Source organism: Lygodium microphyllum, chromosome 4 (assembly GCF_053477565.2).
Source record: "Lygodium microphyllum isolate KBCC chromosome 4, Lygodium_microphyllum_v1.1.10, whole genome shotgun sequence".
NCBI lineage: Eukaryota > Viridiplantae > Streptophyta > Polypodiopsida > Schizaeales > Lygodiaceae > Lygodium > Lygodium microphyllum.
In genome coordinates, this window is record NC_141138.1 from 141032643 (window position 1) to 141047881 (window position 15239).

Sequence of the window (15239 nt, forward strand, 5' to 3'; positions counted from 1 at the left end):
TTGGCGACTGTAGTGGCCGGCCATAGCCACTCTCCCAGATCCCACTCTAGCTCATTAAGTGACGTGCCCTCCCCAATCCAGAAGCGCCACTCCCGGAGCTACTCTCTAAAAACATAAGGGTCCAACCGCTATGTCTTCCCCTGAAGGCCAACCACCCAAATCTTTCTCCATGAAAGGACAACTATCCCCTCATCCTGCTGCCCTCTGTCAAGGGCCAGACCCCCCCCCCCCCTTCACGATGAAGAAAGTCCCATGTGGAGCGCCGCCCACTCTACTCGCTACCTGTAGGGGGATACCTGTTGGTAAAAACCTAGCAACCCATGCCTCCTCAGGCTCTATCGGCTCTCGTATCAGGGGGGAAAGCCACTCCTAAGGTATTGTTGCGTCAATCTCCCTTCTCCTCAACTCAGCTCCTCTCTAGCAACCTGATGCGCGTTGCAACACCTCCTCGTCCACCATCTTGTACACTTCCCACCATGTCTTGATGATACGAGCCGGGCCGGCCTCCCAACCAGTCCACAGGATGTGGGGGCGCTCGCCAATCTCTACCCCATCCAGATCTCTGTCTTGGAGGGTCTAGATCACCGGCTAGCGGTCTATCTCCTCTTGGCAACCTAGGGGGCTCTGAATTAGGGCCTTACAAAGGCCCTGCCACACATGAAGTAGGCTGCGTAGAAAGGGGGATATGGGGGTGTGATCTGACTATCATGAAGATCCATCTCAAGGATGGCCTCCAATCACCACCACCAAGCCTTGGTCTACACTCCCAGAGACCCTCCTACAATAGGACCTTCCAGGTCTGCCCTCCTGCTATGAGACCACAGACTACTAGCTTGCCCAAAAGAGCCAGGCTTTGATACTCTGGGCCTATGATTGCAAGCCCTCCCTCTGACCGATGCTGGATGATGGTCGTCTACGTCACCTTGGCCCGGAAGTCCCTCGAACCATCTGACCTAGCCCAAAGGAAGTTCCGCACTAGGTGGCGAAGCTAAACTACATAGGATGAGGAGAAGCACCAACAAGAGGTATCAAGCTGTCGCTAGGAAGACCTAGTTAACCACTAGGGCTTGGCGCGCTAGGGAAAGGTGAGCAATACTCCAATAGGTCAGCTTCCTCCGAATAGAGTCAAGGACTGGAAGAACCTGCTGGGCGGGAGTAATGTGGAGTCCCACCTAGAACCCTAGGTAATGGACGATCTACCCTCTGCACGCCCATCTAAATCCCAAGTGGACTCTCTACTCCGTGTTAGAGTCCGGGTTTGTGAGAAAACCAACCAATTTTCGCCAATTGATTTTTTCTCCTGCTGTAGTACTACTACAGAACACCTCAAGAGCTAGTCTCACTCTCTCCAGCATCAACTCATCATCCTCTATGTAAACTCTTGTGTCATTTGCATACTTTGAGTCTAATTGCTTCGTCTCCTCTCTCACTGGAAGTCGGAAGCCACATAACCCGCTCACACGTGGTTGAGGAAGTGGGACATCACCTCTCCAAAGAGTAGGAATAGATACAGGGCCAGAGGGCAGCCCTATCGGACTGATCTCTCCAGCCGAAACTCCTCCCCTCGCCTGCCACCTATGAGAACGGTGTAGTCACTCTATAAAGTGCGGAGACCTTGCGGATCCATGCCTGGGGGAGGCCCAACCTCACCATGGTGCCCTCTAAGAAGTCCCACTCCACCCTGTCATAGGCTTTCTCGAAGTCCAGTAGTACAGCCAATCCCTGACCATTGTGTTGGGCCCACTCTATCGTCTCAAAGAAGGTGAAGACATCATCTAGGATGCTCCTATCCTGGACAAAGCTATTCTGTGTGTCATGAATGATGTCTGGGAGCACAAGGCGGAGTTGCCTACCAATCATCATTGCCAGTGCCTTATACGCCACTGACAACAGGGTGATTAGTCTCCACTGGGAAAGCTCCAACCGGTCTCCCTCTTTGGGGAGGAGACTGATAAGACTTGCTGATAGACTCCCTGGTATCCATCCTGAAGTGAAAATCTCTTGGAAGGCCAACAGTAAGGGATCCTTCACCACTTCCTAGTAGTTAGTGAAGAAGGCCTTAGAGAGGCCATCCTCTTCCGGGCATTTCTTCCCGTCCTGTGTATGGAAAGCCTCCTCTAGTTTCTTCTCTGTGAAGGGGTCTAGGAGAAAGCATCCCATCTCCTCTGTGATGAAGGATGGGATGTGATCCTGGACATACTCTGGGTCTATGATCCAAAGGCGCTACTCCTTGAGCTCCTGCCAAAAGACAAAAGGGTCTAGCCGCCATGTCTTCCCCTGAAGGCCAATCACCTGGATCCTCTTCTATGAGAGGATAGCTATCCCCTCATCCTGCTGCCCTCTATCAAGAGCCAGATGCCCCCCCTCCTGTATGGTGAAGAAGGTCTCAGGTGGAGTGCCGGCCACTCTATCTTCCACTTATAGGAGGTTGCCTGCAGGTAAAAACCTGGCGGCCCATACCTCCCCGAGCTCTATCGGCTCTCGTATAGGGAGAGCAAGCCACTCGTGAGGTATTGTTGCATCTATCTCCCTTCTCCTCAACTCCACTCCTCTCTGGCAGCCTGATACTCGTTGCAACACCTCCTCGTCCACCATCCTATACACCTTCCGCCATGTCTTGATGGTACGAGCCGGGACAGCCTCCCAACCAGCCCACTAGATGTAGGGGCGCTTGCCAATCTATGCCCCTTCCCGATCCCCGACCTGGGGGTTCCAAATCACCGGCTGATGGTCTATCTTCTCATGGTGGCCTAGGGAGCTCTAGGTTAGGCCTGATGGAGGCCCTGCCATACACGGAGCAAGCTGTGTAGAAAAGATGATCTGGGGGGGTGATCTTGGCTGATGTAAAGATCCATCTCAGGGAGAGCCTCCACTCCCCGCCAAGCCTCGGTCTACAATCCTGAAGACCCTCCTGCAATAGGACCTTCCAGGTTTGCCCTATCGGTGTGAGGCCACGGACAACTAGCTTGACCAAGAGGGTCATACTTTGATACTTTGGGTCTATCATCCCAAGCCCTCCCTTTGACTGATGTCGTTTGGTGGTTGCCCACGCCACCTTGGTCTTGGAATCCCTGGAGCCGTCTGACCCGGACCAAAGGAAGTTCCGCACTAGGTGGTGAAGTTGCACTACGCAAGATGAGAAGCACCAACACGAGGCGATGTACCAGGCCGTTGCTAGAAGGACCTGGTTAACCACCCGGGCTCGGCTGGCTAGTGAGAGGCGAGCCATGCTCGAGTAGGTCAGTCTCCGAATAGAATCGAGGAGGATTGGAAAAAACTGCTGGGCGGGAGTGATGTGGAGTCCCACCTGGAACCCTAGGTACAGGACGGTCTACCCTCTGCTCATCCATCTAAATCCCAAGTGGATGACCCACTCCATGCTAGAGTCTGGGTCTGTGAGGAAACCAACTGACTTTCGCCAGTTGATTTTCACTATTGCTACAAAATAGAACACCTCAAGAGCCAGCCTCACTCTCTCCTGCATCAACTTATCGTCCTCTATGTAGAGTGCTGTATCATCTACATACTCTGAGTCTAACAACTCAGTCTCCTCTCTCACTAGAAGTCGGAGGCCGCGTAGTCCACTCACACGTGACCTGAGGAGTGGGACATCGCCTCTGCAAAGAGTAAGAACAAGTATAGGGCCACGGAGCAACCCTGCTAAACCGATCTCTCCAGCCAAAACTCCTCCCCATGCCTACCACCTATGAGAACCCTGTTGGTGGCCGATCTATAAAGTGCAAAGATCCCAGGAATCCAAGCCTGCAGCCTCACCATGGTGCCCTCTAGGAAATCCTAGTCCACCCTGTCATAAGCTTTCTCAAAATCCAAGAGTACTACGGCCAATCTCTTCCCATTGTGTTGAGCCCACTCTGTCACCTCAGAAGGTGAATATATTGTCCAGGATGCTCCTATCCTAGACAAAGCCTGTATGTGTGTCATGAATGATGTTTGGAAGCACGGGGCGTAGTTGCCTACCAATCATCTTTGCCAATGCCTTATAGGCCACTGACATTAAAGTGATCGGTCTCCAGCGGGAAAGCTCCAACCGGTCTCCCCCTTTGGGGGGAAGACTGATAAGGCCTGCCGAGAGACTCCTTGGCATCTGTCTTGAAGTGAAAATCTCCTGGAAGGCCATCAGTAAGGGGTCCTTCACCACTTCCCAGTAGATAGTGAAGGCTTTAGAGAGGCCATCCTCTCCCGAGCATTTTTACCCATCCTATGTATGGAAAGCCTCCTCTAGTTCCTTCTCTATGAAGGGGGCTAGGAGGGAGCATCCCATCTCCTTTGAGACGAGGGACGAGATGTGATCCTAGACGTGCTGTCTACATCGTTGTCCTCTAGCTGAGGCTATATCCTACTAGAAGAGGCAACTGTAGTAGTTAGCGGCAATCTCCATCACCTTGTCTGGGCTAGAACGAGTCCTCCCATACTGATCTCAAAGGCTACATATCTGCTTTCCTGAGGTGTGAGGCTGTTGCACCTGGAAAACCTCCCTGCAAATCATGTCTCCCTTCCGAGCCCAAAAAGCTATACTGAGATGCAGAAAGAGAACTCCGAGTGCCTGTCCTCTAGGCCAGCAATGGCTGCTCGTGTAGGCACCTCCTGTGCGTGGAGAGTGGGATCCTGTGGTGCCTTTTGTAATAATCTCTGCATGGTTGCAAGGTCTCGTCGGAGTGCTCTCTCCTCCTCCCAACTTTGCTGCCTGGCCTGTATGGCTGTCTCTTGGCAGATTCTGCTTGACTCGTCTAGGACCTTTGCAACCTCCTCTACAATTTGGTCCCTCCTGCCCCACTCCCTGGTCCAAATCTGCTCCAACTATCTCGTCACCTCCTCCCTTCCCTATAGATTGAGTCAGGGATCCGACAGGATCGTGTGTCTAGGGAAGATGCCGGGGGATGTAGTGTCAGGAGAACCAGGAAATGATCGGACAACGTGGTGCCTCCCAAGTGCCCTATCTAGCCTCCACAAGAGCCTTCCTACTCTCCCACATAAAACCTGTCCAACTGCTCTAGCAAGACTCCACCTAGCCGCCTGTATTCCCAAGAGAAGTCCAACGACCTCTCCCTCTTGTGGAAGACAGGGTCTCTCCAGGCATCCTGTGCTCCTACTGCTAGTAGAAAGACCTCCCATGCCTCTTGCTCCTCCCCAGCCATGCCCTGGTAGTTTCTGCCTTTGCTGTTTTGGTCCTCCAAAGCCTCAAGGTTGTTGAAGTCTCCTCCAACGATCCAGGAGTCCACCTCTGGGAGTCCATCCTTGATCTCCACCTAGAACCTGCTGCGTGCCCTAACCTCCATAGGGGCATAGATATTGAGGACTCCAAGGCATGAGTTCCCAATATCCAATCTGATCCATAGAACCCTCCCTGCCACAATCGTCCTGTGGTCTCGTACACAGGAGGTGAGACTCGGGCCAATAGAGGTGCATACGCCTCCACTCCTGCCGTGGTCACCTATGGCGTGCTCCCAGTAGGTGTGCGAACTGCGCGGGAGTACCTTCCCTACCCACTAGGCCTGAGTGGGAGTGAGCTTGTGCTCCTATAGAAGTAAGATGTCGATCCGTCCAACAAGGGCAGGCTACAGCTCTTGTCGAATAATCAACTTCCTGGAACCACGTGCCCCACTGTAGTGGAGACTATTCACATTCCAAGATGCAAGGTGTAAGCTCATGAGAAAACCTTCGACTTACCGAACAGGCATCTATTCGGTGTGGAGGCTACTGATGAGGAGGAAAAACTATGGGGCATGCAAGTATGGTTTGCCACAGGTCTGTCAGTGAACTCCAATCCCCCAGGGTGGCCCTTGGCTGGGACCATAGGGGTGATAGATGCTCCAGGTGGTACTATCAATGCATCTATCAGCCATGTTGAGAGTCGTGACTCTGTACATTGGTAGAACGGGCCGCTTGCGCCAGGGGCTACTCGATCACATCCCTTGGAGCTCTCCACTGTGGGGGGCTCGAAAGATAATGCTCAAGTGTGGGACCTTGGCACTAGCCCACCAGTTAATGTCCATCATGCAACCAGGCCACTATTGTGCAAACAATGCTAGTTCTTATTTTCCCATCCACTGGGAGATATGTTCCGTCACACACCTGACTCTTCAGCTCCTCTATCTATGGCATTGTCCAATCCCCTGAGTGAGAGGATTGAAAGAAAATAGCAACATCCGATGGTGCTAGTAGATGAACCTTGCCCCTCCTTGACTTACGAATGACGAAGATCCCCACCTCTAGAGGTAGTGGGAACTCTCTGCACTCCGCAATCCTCAGGTAGGACCATGGGCCACTGTGGAAGAACTCTTGTGGCAACAACTCAGCCTATCTCGAGAAGTTGTGACAGGCAGCAAGGGCAGATGAGCTGGTGGCTATGTGGGAGGAAGAAACCTGCTAGTGTGAGGAGGATGTAGGCATGTGTGGCCCATCACCTCCTGTGGGAGGAAGGGGGGGTGGGGGGTCACTTGAAACGGGTGCAGATCAGGGGGGGTGCTCGGCAGGGAGGTGGTGGGGGGAAAGAGGATCAAGGGATGGTGGGATAGTCGGAGGTACGTGGTGAGTGTGGAGTAGGGGGGCATTGGTGGCCCTAGAAAGGGGGTGTTGTGGGCCAGGGTCAGTGTAGGGAGCTTGTAAGGTGGAGGGGGGGGGGGAGGTGTGGGGGTTGTGGGATCTTAGGTGGGGTATTCTGTTGCGCGGGTGATAGCTGCGGGGGATTGCAGTCCTGCTGAGTGGGACGGGCAAGGGGGGGCTGCAAAGTGCTCTACCGAGGGGGTATCGCTCGCCCTCCTACTCCCTGCTATCAAGGCTGTGTCTGAGGAGCTGGTTGTGGCTCCCCCTGCCGACTCCCTCTCTATCGTCATTGGACCCATGTGAAGCCATCAGTGTCCACTTGTGGGCTTGTCAACGGAGTCGCCTTGGCTCCAAAACACGTACAATTTGCTGCTTGATGCCCAAAGTCATGGGAGTGCACGCATTGTCCTGGTTGCCCAATCACAATGATCTGCTGCCCTAAAGGAGTGACCTCCTGCCTCAATCTCCAGGAACTTTGGTATAATCTTTGTGTCTTTTACGGCCACTCGCGGTACTCTACCGCCAGTCCGAGGAAAAGTAAGGTGACTGGGTGTCTGGGAATCTATTGCGGAGCGCAAATGACTCCACAGTGAAGCCGCTATACCAAGGAACCATGTAAATGACCCCCTTCATGGAGGCATAGGGCGAGCTCTCCAATAACTCGCAAGCTGCATCTGTAGAGGTGAGTTGAACCATGAATATCCCTCGGCCCATGAGGACTACCTCCACGATCTGCATTGTGCCAATGCATAGCGTGGAGTGGAGCCAATCTCGCAGTTGGGCCCTCGATGGGAAGTGTCCAACGACCTGACCAAAGATCGTTGTTTCTTTCAAATCCAACTTTGTGGCATGGACGGATAAGAGTTGTTCCTCAAAGAGGATGATGTGTAAGGTGTTTGACTGGGGGGCACTTGCAAAATGCGCCTACGTTTGACTGGAGGTTTCCATTGCGCGTCCCTACTGTCTGGGAACCTATCTATCACGCTGTTGTGCTACCCGGGGCGGGAGTGTTGAGATATCGAGCTCCACTCGTGATATGCCAGGGTGATCGTTGTGCATTTATGTCACCGACTTGTCAGTTGCAGATGCGGTTGGTACACCGCCCATGAATAATAGCTAGATGACAGCTATCCTTATCTACTCTAGTTCGTGGCTCAGTTAGTATGCCACCTTAGTTAGTTGAGTTTGGTTTGAGACCCATATATAGGGTTCTTCTATTTCTATGTACGAGAGTTCTTTTTTGCTTACACAACTAAGAAGAGGAAAACTGTTTTCAGCCTCCACCTTTGTGTGTATTCCCCCATTGTGCAAGCAAGAAAGCTACAAGTAAGACTCCCTTCCTTCTCTCCCACAATCTTGACATGGTATCAGAGACTTGTTCGTGGTAAGGAGCTCAAGAAAGCAAGCCAAGTTCGCAGTGTTCTGGTAAGAGGACCAGTGTTGCTTTTACTTTTTTGGTTTGGGAGCAAGTCTCTGCAGGTAGCACAGCCGGATAGTGCAGGAGTGCATTGTCTCAGATTGAGACGCCCTTTGCGGTGTGGCAAGAGGGCAGTATATGCTGCGGGCAAGGGCTTTAGCCCTTGGTGACCCTGTTTTTTTTATTTGAGACCATTTCGGGGCCCGTTTTAGAGGCGGAAGTTTTCTGCACGCACTTAGGAAAATGCCCTGTTTTATGCTGTGGGACCACTATTCTATAGGTCGGTGAAAAGTTACTGTAGAAATTGCATCGTATGCCTGTGCGCAGAGACATTGGGAGTTACAGAATCATCCTTGTTGCCTGTTGATGCAAAATTGTCACTAGGAAGTGACTGTGTGGTCAAATACCACTTTCGTCAGTTTTGCAGATTTGCCCTTGTGAGGCTGAAGCTGTGTTCTTTACAGTGACAAAATTTTTTGCAGTGTTCTGTAATGGCGTCTGATTCTCTTTCACAGATTGTCACTGAAAAGCTTGACAAGAACAACTTCCAAGCATGGAAGCTTAGAATTATAAATTTCCTTATGGGAAAAGAATTATGGGAATTTGTTGCAGGGAATGAAGAAGAACCAGTTCTTCCTGATGTTCCCAATCAACAGCAAATGCAAGCATTTAAAGCATGGCATAAGAGAGCCAGGAAAGTTATGTACTAGCTGTCTATCAGCATTTCAGACTCTATGATTGTGCATATTCAAGATACAAGTACGCCAAAGGAGGCATGGGATACTTTGTCAAAAATGTACAGCACAAATATGCAAGCCAGGAAAATGCAGCTCAAGCAAGAGTTGCATAATGTGCAAAGAGAAAATATGAGCATCAATGACTATCACATGAAGGTGAAGAAGATTGCAGATGCACTTGCTTCCATTGGGTCACCAGTGGAAGATGATTTAGTTTCTGTGACCTTGAATGGTCTAGGAAAGGATTATGCAGAGTTCCGAACATCCATTTCCGTCCGTGAAAGATTTCCTGAATTTGAGGAGTTAATTGCTCTTCTAATTTCTGAGAAACAAAGAAATGGTGGTGCATCCTCTTCAAGAGGAACTTCAAAAGAAGTTGTCTTCTACTCAAATGCTGGAAGAGGTAGAGGCAGAGGTAGAGGAGGCCGTGGTAGAAATTAGAATATGCAGCAAACTCAAGAAAACCAGTCCTATGGAGGAGGACATGGTAACTTTAGAGGCAGGGGGAGCCAAAGAGGTCGTGGTGGATGGCAAAGAGGCCAAAATGCAAACAGTAATGTTGAATACTACTACTGTGGTAAAATGGGTCATATGGCTAAAGACTGCTATAAAAAGCAGAATGACATCATGAATGGAAAATTGCAACAAGGGAATTACGCATCTTTTAGTAGACAGGGTGATGACAGAAATGAGCATTTGCTTATGGTGCAGCACATGAACAATTCTGTGACAAGTGCAGAAAAAAGCAACGATGTATGGTATGTTGACTCAGGTGCATCAAACCACATGACAGGTCATGCAGAATGGATGCAGGATGCAAGGAAAATTGAAAAACCAGGATTTGTGGAGACTGGTGATGATACTGCACATCCTATTGTGCAGATTGGAAAAATTCCTTTGTCTATGCAGGATGGGAAAAGAAATACCTGTCCGATGTATTTCATGTCCCGAATATCACCAAGAATCTGGTTTCTGTTGGTCAAATGGTTGAGCAGGACTTGCAGGTCAGATTTAATCCTCATGGATGCTTTGTTGAGGATATGAAAAATAAAGGTCGCTTGATAGCAAAAGGAAAGAAGAAGGGCAGAATGTTTACGTTGGATGCAGACATGCCTGAATTGAGTGCAACAATGTTTGCACATGGGACCGGTGTAGTTGCAGATATTGATATCTGGCATAAACGCATTGGTCATGTTAATGTACAATGACTTAAATCAATGCAGGCCCAAAATATTGTTGCAGGATTGTCTAAATTCAAGGTTGCAGAAATGCATAAGGTATGTGAAGCCTATCAATTTGGAAACCAGGCAAGGAAATCATTTTCTAAACATGTTCAAGAGAGTAAGAAGCCATTGGAATTAATCCACTCTGATGTGTGGACTACTAAAGCTACATCTCTTGGAGGTTGTCATTATTTTGTCACTTTTATTGATGACTATAGCAGAAAAATTTGGGTGTATTTTATGAAAAAGTAAAGTAAAGTTTTTTGGCATTTCAAAACTCTTAAAGCTATGGTTGAAAAAGAAACAGGCCTGTAAATAAAATGCCTAGGGACAGATGGAGGGGGAGAGTACCTCTCAAATGAGTTTGCAAGGTTCCTGCAGGAGCATAGTATAAAGCAGCAATATTTATGCAGTCATACCCCACAACAAAATGGAATTGCAGAAAGGAAAAACATGCATATTGGAGAGGTATCTCGTGCCATGCTCAATGAAAAAGACTTGTCAGATTTTTACTGGGCTGAAGCAGTTGCTACAGTAGTCTATATAATGAACATGACTCTCTCTGTAGCAATACATGGAATGACTCCAGAGGAGAGATATACTTCTAAGAAACCGAATATTTCTCATTTGAAAATTTTTTGTTGCATTGCCTATGTTCATGTGCCAGATGAGTTGAGATCCAAGTTGGATCCAAAAGTTGAGAAGTGCATCTTTATTGGTTACTCTTTGCAACAAAAATGGTATAGATGCTATAACCCTTCTACTCGTAAGTTTACAGTGAGCAGAGATGTTTTTTATGAGATGAGTAGCTGGTATAAACCAATAAATGTGATTGATAATGTAGATGCACAAAATGGTAATGCTGCACAGAATTCACAGCAGTAGTCACAAGATATTAGTGGACTTGGAGCGTCTTCTAGCAGTGGTTCACATTCTTCGCCATGGACAGGCAGATTGAGATCAGGAGAATCTTATGAAAGCAATGCAGATAGTGGTATGCAGGTATCACGAAAAGGAAAAGAGGTTCCGGTGGATTAGCCCATGGTTGATGTGAATACAGGTCACTCTTATGTGGATGGTGAATCCAGTGGCTCAAAACATAGCATTGATGATGAGTTGGGTATTCCTTCTATTGTTACACCTGGAGTAAGGAAGACTAGGGATGTTTTGAGAGCACCTGGGAGTAAACCTACTTTGCGCAGGTCTACTAGAGCTAGGTATCCTGTGGATAGGCTGAAATATGATGGATTTACAGCCATTCACTATGCCTATATGGTCAAAGTGATACATGAACCAGAACCCACTTCTTTTGAGCAAGCCATGGGAAAAGAAAAATGGGAGAAAGCCATGGATGAAGAAATGGATGCCTTGGAAGCAAATGCTACATGGGAATTTGTACCTTTGCCTAAAGGTAAGAATACAATTGGTTGTAAGTGGGTTTATAAGGTGAAGCACAATGCAGATGGTTCTGTGAACAGATACAAGGTAAGATTAGTAGTCAAGGGATATGCACAAACATATGGCATTGATAATGAAGAAACATTCAGTCCAGTTGCGAGAATGGCAACCGTAAGAGCAGTCATTGCTATGGCGGCATTAAAGGGATGGTCTTTACATCAAATGGATGTAAAGAATGCCTTCTTGCATGGTGATTTGCAAGAAGAGGTCTATATGGAGCAGCCACCAGGTTATGTGCATGCTGTTCATCTTGAGTTTATTTGTAGGTTGAAGAAAGCCTTGTATGGCTTGAAGCAAGCACCTAGAGCATAGTCTGACAAGATATGATAGTATCTTGTCACTATTGGCTTTTAGATTTTCAAGCCAGATTTCTCACTTTATGTGAGAAAAACAGAGAAAGATATTATGCTACTTGTCATTTATGTTGATTTGATTATGACAGGTGACAGTGATGAAGATATCATTCATGTGAAAATGCTATTGAAGCAGAAGTTTGAGATGAAGGATTTGGGAGAGCTGCGTTATTTCTTGGACATTGAGGTGATTAGATCACCAAGTGGGATACGGCTCTTGCAGAGGCAGTATGGATTGGACATGCTGTCCAAATATGGGATGACAGACTGTAAGCCTATTTCAGTTCCTTTGGAGCAGAATGTGAAGCTGAGCACAGATGCAGATGAGCTTCTGGAAGACCCTACTATGTACAGACGCATAGTAGGAAGTTTGATTTATATGATTATTACTAGGCCAGATTTGAGCTATGCTGTTGGATTGGTAAGTCAGTTTATGCAGGCTCCAAGGAAACCGCATTTGGATGCGGCTAGACGCATACTCAGGTATGTGAAGTCCACATTGCAGTATGGACTGTTTTATGAGTCTGGGATTCAGATATAGTTACATGGATACAGTGATGCTGATTGGGCTGGTAGTATTTCTGATAGACAATCTACTAGTGGATATGTGTTCTCTTTTGGGAGTGCTGCAGTCACTTGGAGCAGCAAGAAACAGCCTACAGTTGCCTTGTTGAGCACAGAGGCTGAGTACAGGGGCACAACAATGGCTGCATGTGAGGTAGCTTGGTTGCATAAGCTACTTTATGATATGCATCAGCCTATAGATGGGCCAGTTGCCATTTATTGTGACAACATGAGCAGTATACACTTGGCAAATAACCCAGTCTATCATGCTAGAACAAAGCACATTGAGGTGCATTATCACTATGTGCGGGAGAGGGTTTTACTAGGTCTTATTGATCTAGTTATGTCAGCACAGAGGATCAGGTAGCTAAGATATTCACGAAAGCATTGGGCGCAGAGAACTGCGCAAGTTCAGAGACTTGCTTGGTGTGCAGGAATTGGGGTTGAGCTCGAGGGGGAGTGTTGAGATATCGAGCTCCACTCGTGATATGCCAGGATGATCGTTATGCATTTATGTCACCGACTTGTCAGTTGCAGATGCGGTTGGTACACTGCCCATGAATAATAGCTAGATGACAGCTATCCTTATCTACTCTAGTTCGTGGCTCAGTTAGTATGCCACCTTAGTTAGTTGAGTTTGGTTTGAGACCCATATATAGGGTTCTTCTATTTCTATGTACGAGAGTTCTTTTTGGCTTACACAACTAAAAAGAGGAAAATTGTTTTGAGGCTCCACCTTTGTGTGTATTCCCCCATTGTGCAAGCAAGAAAGCTACAAGTGAGACTCATTCCTTCTCTCCCACAATCTTGACAGGGAGTTGCTACAGGGGAGAGGGAGCAACTATAGGGGGGGAGGAGTGATGGCGAGGAAGGGAGGGGGGAGAGAAGGGGAAATTTCTATTTTTAGAATGGTGGTGTGACCTCAAGGCGTAAGAGGCGGGGGGGGGGAAGGGAAATGGGCAACCAGGGGGGAAAGGCGGAGCGCAAGTGGGATCTAGGCGGGTAGGCGGGGAGGGGGCGCAGGGGGTAGGGGGCAAGTGTCCGCAAGGTAGGCGGCAGGCGCAGGGGAGGGAGAGGGACTGTCGAAATGCAGGGCAGGGGGAGAGGCTTCTCGAGTTGGAGGGGGGAGGACTGTCGAGAGGGTGCAAGACGGGGGGGAGGAGGACTGGTGCAGGGCGGGCGGGGTGGGGATAGGCATAGGTGGGGAGAGGGGAGGACTGGCATAGTCGAAAGTTCCGTCAAGACAGAGGGGTGGTGTCGCGTTGCGATGGCGGGGAGTTTTTGTGTTCGAACACACCCTTAGCACTTGTACATTACATATATCTATCTCTAAAATCTAAAAGAGAAACACTTGTACCCACACATCGTGCATCTCTCTCACTTTGCTACTCTCTACTCTCTATTGTTGATCATGCTTTTCTCTCGTTTTGCCATTGCCATCATTGACCATTGCACCTCAGCTGTGTATTGGGCACTTCAAACTAGTATCAGAGCATCGGTTATCATGAGTACGCTTCTTGGAGTTAGTTAGAGCTATGTCAACTTGTCCCATGTGAAGAAAAAAATGCAAGTCTCAAGTGAAAGCTGCAAGTCATGTAAGTTGCAAGTTGCGGAGGGGCTATGCAGGGTGTAGGTCGCAAGTCACCAGGAGTAGTCTGTAAGCAAGACGTAGGTCGCAAGTTAGGCGACAACTCCCCAGTTGGCACAAGACAGGCTATTGTGCCTCTATGCGGACAGTGTGGAAAACCTTGGAGTGTATCATCATTTGACTTTCTAATTAATCTAGAGAGTCAATGTCATATTAGTCATTAGTGTTAGTGTCCATAGTATGGATGGTTCAAAAATACATAAATTTTAGACTAGTCTTTTTGGGATGTTATTTTTTGTAAATATTCTAAAAAGGTATTGAAAACTTCTAGAATGGGGTGTCATAACAAAAGCAAGGGCCTTTTCCGCTAGTTTTGGGAGATCTCATGCAAAAAGAAGAGCTTTTGAATTTGTGTCATGTGCGATCCAAGAGAATTTTAACTAGTGTCTTTGGGGTTGTACTCTCCTTTCAGAGCCAACGGAACCATTAGATCATCTGAGCAGCAGAGTAGAAGCTAGTGTTTCGTGCGCATTTTTGGATGTAACAGGTAGCTCCAGGAGACGTGGTGCTTGGAGATTGCTTTCGACTAGTAATAGACATTGTCTAGATAATTGAAGAACCATTTGTCTTGGAGTTTAGCTATCAAACAATTAGCTTATGACTGTTGTAATAACTAAGAATATAGAGAGTTGAAGTGTATTTGGAGTTTCATACATGGCTTTTGTTTTCTTTCTCACGTTCTATCAATACATAGTGCTCTTGGAAAAAGTACTTGGACTTCTCCTACCAAGAAATCATCTAAACCTATTGACATTTGGATTATTTGGACTCTTTGTCTTGGATGTATAGTAGAGTTTACATGTAATACATGCATAGTTTGAATCATTAAGCTTTGTTTTTATCATATATAAAGGCTTTGGCAAACTTGGTAGAAGGTTTTATGATTGATACATGATATATGGACATGTCTTGAAGAGAATTGATTTCCAACATTCTTGGGATTTATTTGAATCTCGTCTATTCTTTTTCTTCTCTTCTATCTCCTATTCTCTACTTCTTTCTCTCTCTGATCCGCGGTGGATATAACCTTTTGACGAAAACCCTTCCGACATTGGTTAACCTGACGTGAAAGGTCCTCAGAAGGAAAGATAGGATGGGAGAACCTTCAAGCACAATTTCTAGTGATGTTTTGTAGTAGTTAGTGCGGAATATGAATATGTTTATGTAGGTACAACAACGACAATAGGTGATGCAAGTTTTTGCTCAAATAAAAACTCTTGTGATGAATGCCCTGTAGGCAGTGGAGCGTGAGATGAAGTTGTTTAATGGTAGGAA

At 47.7% G+C, this 15239-nt stretch overlaps 1 protein-coding gene across 1 annotated transcript in view; it reads left to right on the forward strand.

Moving 5' to 3' along the window:
- The window catches only part of LOC148037688 (uncharacterized), a 76743-nt gene extending 62134 nt beyond the window's left edge, over positions 1 to 14609 (forward strand). Inside the window, exon 5 of the mRNA XM_087676627.1 lies at positions 14377 to 14609. Coding sequence (XP_087532753.1) covers positions 14377 to 14422 — 46 coding nt within the window. The 3' untranslated portion in view covers positions 14423 to 14609. The remainder of the gene's footprint in view (positions 1 to 14376) is intronic.
- Positions 14610 to 15239: the final 630 nt, after the last annotated feature.